Here is a 12832-nt window from a genome sequence, read left to right on the forward strand (position 1 = left end):
TATAGGACGAAAAGTGGAATTTTCGAAAAGTTATAATAATAAAGCGAGAGTTAGTGCAGTAAATTTAATAGCTCAGTAAATCTTGGTGGTTCCGCACACTGGGCAGCCGCTTGGAAGACTAGTGTTGGCCGTTGTATTTACAAACTTATCGATATCGATAATTTTGGCGTTTTTTGAAAAAGAAATAGCGATTCCGCCTGCGCTATTGGTATACACTAGTGAGGTACTGGTGAGGAATGGTATGTGAGGATGGAGCAGGTCAAATGTCCCATCGTGTCAATATCAACAAATATTAATGTTACCATATTAGGGAGTGCAATCAATGAGTGGGCAATTTTTAAAATTGGTTAATTACCAGACATTGCAGTCGTCATTAGACGGGTGTTTCTAGTAGGGACTAGTGTTTTCAAGAATACTATGATTCTATTGTTTGTTTTGTAGCTTTTTATTTTCTTTCTTTTATCGATATGAAAATTGTGATTATCACTTTATTCGTACATAGTTTTTTTATATATATAAAAAAAAATATACAAGCAAACAGCTATGTTTCTTGCCCGTTCTTCTCATCTGAAATAGCATTTCGAATTGGGCGGTAGATTTATAAAAAAACGTGACCGTTCAAAAATGCTTATTATTAAGTTTACTCGAATAAAAATTATTTATTATTAAAAGTGAGTAATACAAAACGCTAATTGAAAATAAATTAAAATTACGCGCGTGCACTTGCTACGGTGATGAATGAAATGTATCGGCGGTCGGCGTCCGGCGGGCCGCGAGTCATTTGTCCGTCGCTCCGTACCTTCATGACAAGATCGGTTTACGCTTGATATTATCTCACTATCAAGTGATGAGTAAATGTAGGATGAAGCACATTTACCCAGAAAATACTTATTCAGTATTGACTTGAAAGATACCGTGTTGTATTTCTCCGAAAATACAGAATGTAACGTATTGTTGATGAAAATGTAATTTGAAATCCAACGATCGAGTACATGAATATACACAATTATATCTCAAAAACATAGATCGATATGGAAAAAAGTCTTTACAAATGACATTTAGGAAATAACCGCGCAATTTATGTGAAGAGCGGTTATTTTTTATCTTTCGACCGCTATATTTTATTGAGGAGTAGTTCAAATTGTTTTAATATTTCGTACTTGAGATTGTTTTATTCTTTTTCTTACATCTTTATCAACATCGTTTTTATCTATCATTCTCTACTACGAGTTTTAAAATAAATCCTAAAATTCAAATCTGGATATACACTCAAATATAATTTAATTATCGATAAAATTGTCGACACTTTACATCACTAGACTCTTTTAGGGGCACAGACGTCTCTACAGGGCCCCCTCAAGTACTGTAACATTACTTACAAGTTTTCTTAACACTGTCTACATAGAAAGAGTTTATCGAGCTAGGGCCCCGGCGGGACGTACTCAGGACTAAAGGATTAAGGGGCTAAAGTTTAATTTTATGAAGCAATTAACCGCGATAATGGTTAAATAGTGTTGTAAGCTTTTACAATCGAAGTTATTGTCACTAACTTATAATGTTTGTTCTTCACGCGCTTAGAACTGTGAAGTTACTAAGTAACCGTTTATCTTTATATGAAAAAATTATGTGAAGAAATGAAAGCCATGTTTTATTTGTTTGTTTAATCGTCGCCTTTGGACTTGACACAGTGGACGTCACAGAGCACACAGTGATTTCAGATTTCATGTTTAAATTTCTACTATCCATGATTCGATTACGTGATAATATATGTAAGTACTTCAAAAGAGAAACACGAATGGGATGAAGGTGCCCAATCAGAAGACTTTTAAACATTCAGACGAGATGAATTGGCAAAAAGAATCGACTGTTTATGTTTGTTTCATTTATTTATTTATTACTAGCTTTTATTTATATATTAAACTTTAACAGACCTAGATAGTGTAAATGGCGTAATTTACACCATAAGACAATGCAGTATCTCCCATGCTAACTGTAGAGTCAGGAATAACAGAAGATATAATTGACGGTGCAACGTGATGGGCAAATAAACAGAAAAACAAAACAGTATATATATATATATATATATATACTGTTTTGTTTATATATATATATATATATATATATATATATATATGTATATATATATATATATACATACATACATACATATGTGCAAGGATGGTCATCTCTCACCTTATCTTATCTTATTTTCGCATATGGGGTCAGCTAAGCCATTGCACGTCGACCCATCGGAATCTTTTGTTTTTCCCCCTGCCTTATACCATCATTTCATAAATTCTATTTGTTACCTTAACGATATCCTACGGTCTAAGATATCTGTAGTCCCCTGGCTCTGGATAAGTTGTTCCCAGTAGACTCATACGCATACTTGCCAACGAATCGCAGTTGCACATCAAGTGTTCGATGGATTCCGATTTCTCCCCGCACAGTCTGCACAGTGTGTCCGAAGATAGACCCATCTTGTCTAGTATATGCCTTATTGGCATATGTCCAGTTAAGGCACCCATAATGAGTCATGCCTGTTGTCTGCCACTGTTGTAGATGAGTTTATCCCATCCCTCAGCATTATCGTTTAAAAACATTTTAGTATGCCTAAGACCTTTTAAAGTCGTCCATTTTTCTCTCACCTTGGTCTTCGTGGCGTTTCCTCTTGAGGCCAGTCGCGTTGCCGTTGTGCAGCCCGTCCACCTGCTCGATGCCGAGGATGCCGTTTATACTATAGCTGCCCGTGTTGGTGACATGCTGCTCCGTGCTCGGGGACAGCACGGCGGTCGTGCCGGGCGCGTTGCCCGCGTGCGTTATCACCTGCGATACATTGGAAAGGGGGGAGGGATTGTTAGTAATCGGGTGGTAAGCCGCTATTGCTATCAATATACCCTATCAGGTCGACCTCCACGCGGTTTTCCCTGGAAACCATCGTGACTAATATATCCTTGAATTCGTCATGCGCTAACTGACTTGCCTGTTCATCCTTACCAGTCATCACTCACTGGTGCCCCGCCAGTGTTACCGGAAGCGTAGGCGGGGTTACCATTCCATTATCGTCCATAAAAAAAGATACATTGGAAAAGTATTAAAGGTGATCATTTATTTATTTTATTTATTCACTAGCTATAACCCACGGTTTCACTCGTGTTCAACAATATATAGAGTATCCTATTTGCTAAGTTAGGACATAACCTAAGCGTATATCAACTTTCATTCAAATTTTTTCATTTGTTTTTACGCGAAACAATAATAAATTTCCATCCATAGTTACAAAATTTCGCATTTATTATCTATCTATACATATAATAAAACTGTACAGGTCGAATGTCTGTATATATATAAAAAAAAAAACACTAAAAACCAAGTTAGGGGAGTGTTAGAAGTAAAATAGGATACATCCAGATTTTTTCAAATTTTTTGTTTCTCTGTCTATTTGTACGGGCGAATCTACGAAACTGTTGGACCGATTTAAATGAAACTTTGCAAGGTACTAACCTTACATCCCCGATCACCACTTTAGATATATGTGTAAAATATACGATGACGTCCATTGTTGATCATATTTATAGGTTACCACTTTTCATCAGGTGGACTATCAGCTTATTTACTATTGTTACATAAAAAAAATTATAAATATATACTAACAGAGACGACGCTCCCCTGCGCCGAGCTGATCTCCTGCTCCTGCTGGTGCTGCTGCTGTTGATTGTGGGCATGCTTCGCCTTCTCCGCCGCTTTATTCCTCACGATCCTGTGGACAAGTTAAGAGTACTTATTGATTGGGAGCATGCTTGGATTTCATAAAAAAAACATAGTGAAATCGGAAGTCGATAGTCGTACGTTTGGGAGCATGCTTGGATTTCATAAAAATACATAGTGAAATCGGAAGTAGTAGAGGAATAGTCGTACGTTAGTAACGTCTTCTTTTCATTTAAGAGTTTCCTCTTGTCGGTGCAACTAATTCATGCATCTTTCTCCAGCCAGCTCTATCCCAGGCCATATCCTTGACCTCCCTATACGACATGACACCCAGTGTTTCTTTTACCTGTCCCATGTAGTTATTCCTCGGTCTTCCCCTTCCTCTTTTGCCTTCTATTTTTCCTTCTATTATGCTCTTAAAAAATCGTCATGTCGTATAAGGTGGCCCAGCATTTTACCTCTTCTATTCTCTATTGTTTTAATTTATGTTTCTTTTTCATTCACTCTACCAGAAGGAGACTTTGTACAAAAGTCGATTGCTTGGGTACCTCTGTCCCATTTGTGTTTCAACCGTGAAGCAGTTGTGTTTACATGGCTGTGTTTCGGTTTGAAGGGTGGGATATGGCGTGAATTTACAGGGTACAGACGAATAACACCTGAGTTCTCAGGAATGGCAACGCATGGGAGGTATCATAGGCGAAACATGAACAAACAAACAAAATACTCTATTATGTCCATGGTACTGCTCATGTCTATAGGCGACGGTTACCGCTTTCCATCCGGTGGGCCGTCAGCTTGTTCGCGATTCTATGTTGTATAAAAAAAAGTACTTTTTGCGTGACGTAGAAATAAACATACAACAGACAGGTACAAAGAAAAAAATCTCAAAATTATTGTTTTGCCATCTATTGGTTTTATTAAGATCCATTATATTATTTTTTCCTAAATATCTTCCATGTACAGACATGGTCAAGCTACAATTTTATTATATTAGAAAGATTGGAAAAAAAAATAATAAAAAAAAAAATAATAATAATAATTCAAAACAGGTTGAAATCTTAGATTACATAGATGGAGTGTCTCCATACAAATGCTTCGAGAAAAGCGGCTCAACTTTTTCATACAATTTTACGTGACAAATAGTTATGAGTGATTCCTTTGTAACTTCTATATTTATTTTGTCTTATAAATTTTGCATCTTTTTAATGTGTTATTATTACTTATTTTATTTATTAAATAATACGTCAAGATACATTGTGTAGAACACTGAATTTGACATTTAGCTGACAAAAAGTTGACCCGTTTTTGAGGCTCGATGCTCTATCTATATAATCTAAGACTTCAAGTAAAAAATAAAAAAAAAAGAAACACATTTGACAATCTGAGTACAACTCAATGTTTTGGTAACTTGGATAACAAGTACCTACAAAATCCGGTCAGACATGTCAAGGTACATTATGTGCGTAAGTACATAGAACACTGATAAAAAAACGAGTCAGCTAATTTGACAATTGGCTGACAAAAAGTTGACGCGTTTTTGAGGCCCAGTGCTCTATCTATATAATCTAAGGTTTGAATTTATACAAGTAATTTGTCATAAGGCTGCCCGCGCATGCGTCAACTTTTTTGCACGGTGCACACATAAACAACGCATTTCGGAAGCGTGGCAAATCGCGGCCACCGCTCGCGTTATTGGGAAAGGATGTCGCGGCGCGTGCCGGATGATTTACCGAGCCGACGGCATAGTTGCGTGCATACAGACCGCGACTTTTTATTGACGAGTGTGTAGTATGACTTTTTTGGGGGATTCGGTAATGGAATATTCATGTCGTCGGATATAATTGTTGCAATACGATAAAATTTATAATAGAATCTAAGTTTCTTAATTTGAGTAAATTATTTGTTTTTATTATATTTTTTTTATTTTTTTTCTATGTATGGTATAATTATTAGATATCATATAGGTGGGATCACTTTAAATTAAACTAGCGATCCGCCTCAGTTGCGCATGGATAGTTGAGCATATTTATTTATTTATTTATTCATAGGAAAACCAGGGCTACACTACAGCAAATAGATACAGTTTTAGGATAACAAAATAAGCCACTAATAGGTTTTCACAAGTAGCAACAATATAGATACAAGGCGCTGTACACAAAGCAACAAAAATACTTGCATTTGTTGCATCAGCTTATTGCGTCGATTAGGCATGATTTAGATTTAAACATAATATATTACAACACTATTTAAAGTATTTTTAATGTATTTTATTTCCTATGAATTCTATATTCGTCTATAAAATGAAATATAAATTATTTTTCATTCTTTCTGTATAAATACATTGAGTATAGTAAGCTATCTTTAAAAGGTAGAATGAAATGAAAGATATGCCATCACGGACTTTTATGTATACCTACAAAAGAGTAATAGTCCCAGCAACCGTTGTTTTGTTTCAAACGGATTAGGTAGCGTTTTCGAAAACTCGCAGATGGCTTGATTTTTTCCGACATCATCAACAATAGTCGTCATATTTCAAACAATTTATACAAAACCATAATAAATTATACAGCCAAAACTTCGTCAGTAATTATTTTATTGATAATTGAAACCCGTATGTAAATTCGTTTAGTAGTTTTTGTGATTATCGCGAAAATATAGACAAGACAGCGGTGGAATTATATAATTATTATTTTTATAATATGTAATGAATAATAATAGAAAGGCATTTAATTTTGTATTTTATTCGAATTTTTTTTAAGTTCTTAATTTAATAATAAATATTTTTTCCGTATTGTATATTTTTAACTAAAAGAAAAGAATAATGCTTACAAAAACGTGAAACTATCTCTATCAAAAACAGAAACAGAAATCCTTCCATTAAATAAAGGTAAAAAATGCGCATGCAAGCGCCATGACATTATTTTGTTTCGCGGCTATCCCACTGGCAGCCCGAGTTGACAGTTCATTCCCGCCATGATGGATAATGGCGGCTAAAATGGCGGGCTCTGAATTATTGCCAGCATCCAGCCAGTTGACATATGCAAAAATTGTTTTGCAAACTTATCAAGGCGGTCAGATTGCACGTAATAGAGTCATCAGTTCTCGAGGGGAATATGTTGATTGATGACGTCTTGTTACATTTTGTTGGGTTGTTTATTTTTATAAATTTACGTGTGAATTTAAAAGTTATATACTAGAATTTGCTATACAAAGAACCGACATTAATTTTAGAAAAAATCGGTGATTTTGATTTAAAAACTAATATAGTAAACCAATTTTAGAATAAAATTCCTATTAGACCAATCTGTAAGTATATCCTTTCAGATAAAAAAAAAATGATAAATAAATGACAGAGTTATAAGGTAACAAACATAAAAAGCAATAGAATTGAGACTGACTGATTTCTTTATGAAGGCGATTGAAAAAAAAATGCTTCCGACCAGGCTCGCGTCACTTCAAACGTAGAACGTTATTTCTTAAATATATGCAGCCATTTATTCATTAAATTTGAAAATTTTACTTGTAAATAAATAGTAGCGGTGTAAGTGTAAGTTGTTTATGATACCTCTCTATATGAATATTTCAAACAGAGATGTTTTGACTTTTTATTTATTTTGTTGTTATTTTTTGTGTTATATATTAACTTATTGTATTCATAATTCTAAGCAGTTGCATAGATTAATTTTCTAGATACACCAATAGTAGGGCAGTGCCGACTCTTAAATAATATTTGTTTTGTGATACCAACCGTAATCCTTTTAATAAATTAATTTTCCCTCCAAAAGATAACAGTAGTACTGTTATCTTTTGGAGGGAAAATTAAAGAGTACCTATCTATCCTTAATAGGGTAATCCGAAGCATATGCCTACAGGAACTATTACAATTTTGGAGAACGTAATACCCAAGAAGCCCACATTTTGCTAAGCATATTAGAATCTAAACAGCAAGGGTAGGAATACAGCCTACAGCAATTATTCAGAGGGAGACGTTGTACAAAAGTTGATTGCTTGGGTACTTCTGTCCCATTCGTGTTTCAACCGTAAAGCAGTTGTGTTTGCATGGCTGTGTTTCAGTTTGAAGGGTGGGATATGGCGTGAATTTACTGGGTACAGAGGAATAACACCCGAGTCCTCAGGAATGGCAACGCATGGGTGGTATCATGGGCGAAACAGTATACTCTGTTATGTCCATGGTACTGCTCGTGTCTATAGGCGACGGTACCACTTTCCATCAGGTGGGCCGTCTGCTTGTTTGCCATTCTAAGTTGTATAAAAAAAATTCAGATTCATAAAACGGGAAGCTAATTTTTTTTTATCGATTCCTCTGTGAGTATAATATACAGTTTCGTTGGCAAAATATTCATTAAGAAGAATGCTAATGAATTAACTTTATAATATAAAATGAACGTCAGAGATCGTGTAAGACCCTTGTATGCGAATTAACTGCAAAAATATTCAATTTTGGCGAGTTACACTTCCGTAATGCGGGTATTCATAAGTTAGGTTACAACATTCGGAAGGGTTGCCAGCGTGGTCATGTTTCATTTCTATATTTTATTACTTTTTCTTTGAATTGCAAGTGGCCTATTGTGGGAGTAACTGATTTATCGCGGAAGCCATGTTTTCTATGAGCGTAAAATTAGTGCGATTTTATGCGATGATTTAATATTTATATATATATATATATATATATATATATATATATATATATATATATATATATATATATATATATATATATATATATATATAATTCGTCAGTAATGTCCGAAGGAATATATAGATATAGGATCGGTATCCATATTACTAGTGCTTAATATCTACAAATTATTTATTCAAAATTTTTAAAGCATAAAGAATTTCATAGATAAGTAAATAAATAAAATCTTAGATTAATAGGATCTTAGATTATATAGATAGAGCGAGTGTCAATAACGGGTCAACTTTTTGTCAGCTAATTGACAAATTAGCTGACTCCATTTTTATGAGTATTCCTTATACTAACGCATACAATGTATCTTGACGTATTATTTAATAATTAAAATGAGCTTTTACGCATTAAAAAGATACAGAAATTATAAGACAAAATAAATATTGAAGTTGTAAAGGAATCACTCATTAATTTATCACACAAAATTGTATGAAAAAGTTGAGCCGCTTTTCTCGAAGCATTTGTATGGAGATACACCATCTTTATAATCTAGGAAGAAATGTACATATAAAAAAATGTCTAATTATAAGTTTTCAACATTTTTATCTATGAATACTAAATAAATGCATATCAAAAGAAATGAAATTACTTTATTCGCGCGTCAACACATTTTCCCCTCGAAAATATTCGACCAAAATTATCTTACGACAAATTATTCAGTTTGCCGCCAAAAAAAAAGCAAATGTCAAAGTGGGGTTGCCAGAGTTATAGCTTCAATTACCCGGCGGCGGGACCTCGATTAAAAATGTCTTGGCTTTTTGCAACTTTGCATTATTTTTTTTTCGCAACCCAACTGACTGTGAGTGTGCGTGTGTGTGTGTGTGTGTATTTTTTTTTAATTTCATTGCTGTGGTTGTTATTATAGGTTTAATGGTAGTGAATTATAAGCGTGATGTTTTATGGAAATTGGTTTTGGTCCTAATAAATTACCTTCAAAATTCAAAATTGAATTTATTGATAATAACCGCTGAAATACTATTTAAATGTGCAAGTTTGTTTGTTTGTTACTTCGCACCCCCATAACGGCTTCAACAATCTGTCATGAAGTTTAAACATGTAGTATTTCGTATGGAGAAGGATTACGTTGCTATGTCATACTTTATACTTCAAAAATAATTCTAAATAAAATCATTACGATAAACTGACCCATGTTTAAGATAAGATAAATGAACTTTTTGCTAGAAGCTATAATTAAGTTACTTTGAATTCTGTAAAATGTTTTTAGGTCCTTTTATTCTAAGTTAGGGTATTGGCCTTTTAAGGTAAAGCATTGCTCCTCAATGCCTTCCCTTCCATCCCTATCTACGGCCATGATTCACTGACTTGATTTCATCCTGACTTATAAATTTTGACTGACTTTACCAGTGCATTCCATTTTCATCCCATAAACAAAAAAAAATCTTAGTAAATAAATATGAAAATTATATATCAGTTATAATTTAAATTGTACTTAATCTATAGTAAAAATATATACTATTTAATTGAAAAAAAAAAGGAATTTTCCTGAACCCTTAACTTCGCGAATAGCCTGCGAATCTCTTCCCAACTTCTCACTTCCACTCAAATACATTTCTATTTAGTCGTAATGCGGCCGCACTCGTCCCTTCCGCGTCGCGTTAACGGCACGTGGCCGACACGCGTCGGACGTGGCCCGTACACGATCCTATATCTGAAGGAATTACTTTAAAATTGACTCTCGTATACCAGTTTGGAATTTATTGTTAACACATTTATTACGGAATGTTATGGAATTTGAAATTGCGTTTTGCTATGCAGAAAAGCAATTTGGACATGAATACACACACACTCACACGTACACTTATTAACACACACATACATACACCAATGAACGATGAAATGTTTTACAGAGGTTATTTTCAATGTGGAAAAATGGAATGGTGACCCCGCCTGCGCTACCGGTATACGCTGGCGGGGCACTAGTAAGAGTGGGCGAGAGATGAGGTGAGGATGAAAACAGGTCAGATAACCCACCTTGAAGAATTCTACAAGAATATACCACGAAGTTGGTTGTGGTAGTATGCATGGAAATCGACCAGATCAGGTATAATGTTAAAAAAGGGTTTTATACAAGTCGCAACCAATTGCCAACAGCTATTTATGTCGCAAAAAATAATAATACAAATAAAAAATAAAAGTATATATTACTGTCTATGTACTAGTGCATAAGTGCATTATTGCTCCACCTACCCTTTGTCTTTTTTCTCAATGCCCTCTACCCAAAGATATAATTTAACCTAGCTGCCCATCTCAGCTTTCTGTGTTTCATCTTGTTTGACAATTCTCACCTATCATCCCTCCCTAAGGGGGAGGCTTACGTCCAGCAGTGGACAATTAAAGTCTGAGATGCTGCTGATGATCCCTCACAGGCGGAGTTATTAATTAAAAGCAAAAATTATTCGTGTATTATTTTCTTGACAATTAAAGTCGCCATTTTGTTTTGCACAACAAAATACTGCTGACACGTGAATCCACGTTCTAAATTTAAATATTTTCATTCTAATTTTTTAAGGAACATCTTATCCGCTCATTGTTACGTTTGGTAACTATTAAAACAACTGTTTTAGTGGAGTTAAATCTATTTGTTACAATAAAAAAATGCGTATCCATTACCAAATAGAGCAAGGTAATGCGATTCCAACCCTCTGGCTGCTGTTTATCGACGTCGATAATCCTGGTTTATTGCTCAATAATGGACCGCGTGAGCACTTCAAAGTGCATGGGGTGAAATGGCAGTGAATTACAACCATCTATGTAACGCATTTTGATTGACTCACCATTGTTATGTTTATTCTTATAACAATTTACTCTGATTTAGTATATTTTTTTTATTGTTATATCGCGATTAGTGTTATTTTTATTTGTTATTTTATTTAGTGTTTAGTTGTTAATCAAACTAGCCTTCGAGTACTTTTTTTATGCAACTTAGAATAGCAAACAAGCTGACGGCCCATCTGATAGAAAGTGGTAACCGTCGCCTATAGACATGAGCAATACCACGGATATAACAGAGTAAGTATACTGTTTCGCCCATGATACCCCAATGCGTTGCCATTACTGAGGACTTAGGTGTTATTCCTCTGTACCCAGTAAATTCACTGCTATATCCCACCGTTCAAACCGAAACACAGCCATGCAAACACAACTGCTTCACGGTAGAAACCCGAATGGGACAGAGGTACCCAAGCAAACGACTTTTATACAAAGTCTCCCTCTGGTAACTACTTACATATGTTTGAATATTTGTTGACAAAATCATGCTTAACTGTCTAAATGGATTTGAATTAAATTTAATATATAAATAAACCATATTCTGAATTAATACATATAGTATTTTACAATTTATACACTAACCAGCTTTTACCCTCGACCTCGCCCTCATGACCGGGATACATTCACTGACAGAGATAAAAAAAAATCGGTCGACAACATCAAAAATTACCCAATATTTGTGCACTCAAAAATGAGTGTTGCCATCAAATATACGTCCAATTAAGGTGTTGCCAGATAAGATAAAACACCCCGTTATTGTGTTATGGTTAATATTGGTTTGTTAACGGAACTAGCTTATCATATCAGCTACCGATTCACCGCTTATTAATTTCATTATCTGACAGGGAAATCACGTGTTTTTTTGTTTTGTTTTGACGGTTTTTAGCTTTATGCCTGTCAGTAATTAGAACAGACAGAGACAAGATTATATTTAATCATATTGTTGAAACATGGTCCTACATGATTGCCCGTATTTTAAAGCTCCACATTACTCAGTGAGCTCTGGAGAGGGCTATGCTCGGAATTTCTTTGCGTGATAGAATCCAAAACGAGGATAGATAGATAGATAGATAATTTATTTTCATTACTTACAGCACACAAATTACAACATATAAAAAGCGAGTTAACATAAAATATTAAAAAAAAAAAGTACATAATAATATATACATATAAAAATACTGTGCGTGTGCCATAACAATACAAAATGGTCACAACTCTATTATTTGTTTCCTCATAACTTCGACAATCGGGGGGAAAGGGATTGTTAGTAATTGGGTTAAATAGCTCCATTAATAGCAATATACCCTGTCAGGTCGACCTCCACGTGGTTCTCCCGGGAAACCGTTGTGGTTAATTCTAGTTGAATTCTTCAGGATGTTCTAACTGACCTGCTTTCATCCTCACCTATCATCCCTCACTAGTGCCCCGCCAACGTATCCCGATAGCGCAGAGTTACTATATTATTATTACCCAATAAAAAAAAAAACTTACAGTTATAAATTAATTTAGGAAATTCTTTTTTCACAAAAATAAAACAACTTCAATTGGGACAAAACTAGTTATTTTGTTCTAAAAACTAAACTACTCAACCGATTTTGATATAATTTCTATGAGACCAACTAG

General features: G+C 34.6%; 1 protein-coding gene across 3 annotated transcripts in view; it reads right to left on the reverse strand.

The window, feature by feature from the left end:
* LOC113521055 (paired box protein Pax-5) overlaps positions 1–12832 on the reverse strand; it is a 141581-nt gene that overhangs the window by 20802 nt on the left and 107947 nt on the right. For all 3 annotated transcript variants that reach the window (XM_052894981.1, XM_052894980.1, XM_052894982.1), the window contains 2 exons: positions 3655–3760; positions 2649–2826 (listed from right to left, as the gene is read on the reverse strand). In XM_052894981.1, coding sequence (XP_052750941.1) covers positions 2649–2826; positions 3655–3760 — 284 coding nt within the window. The remainder of the gene's footprint in view (positions 1–2648; positions 2827–3654; positions 3761–12832) is intronic.

Source organism: Galleria mellonella, unplaced genomic scaffold (genome assembly GCF_026898425.1).
Source record: "Galleria mellonella isolate WM207_F2 unplaced genomic scaffold, CSIRO_AGI_GalMel_v1 utg261, whole genome shotgun sequence".
NCBI lineage: Eukaryota > Metazoa > Arthropoda > Insecta > Lepidoptera > Pyralidae > Galleria > Galleria mellonella.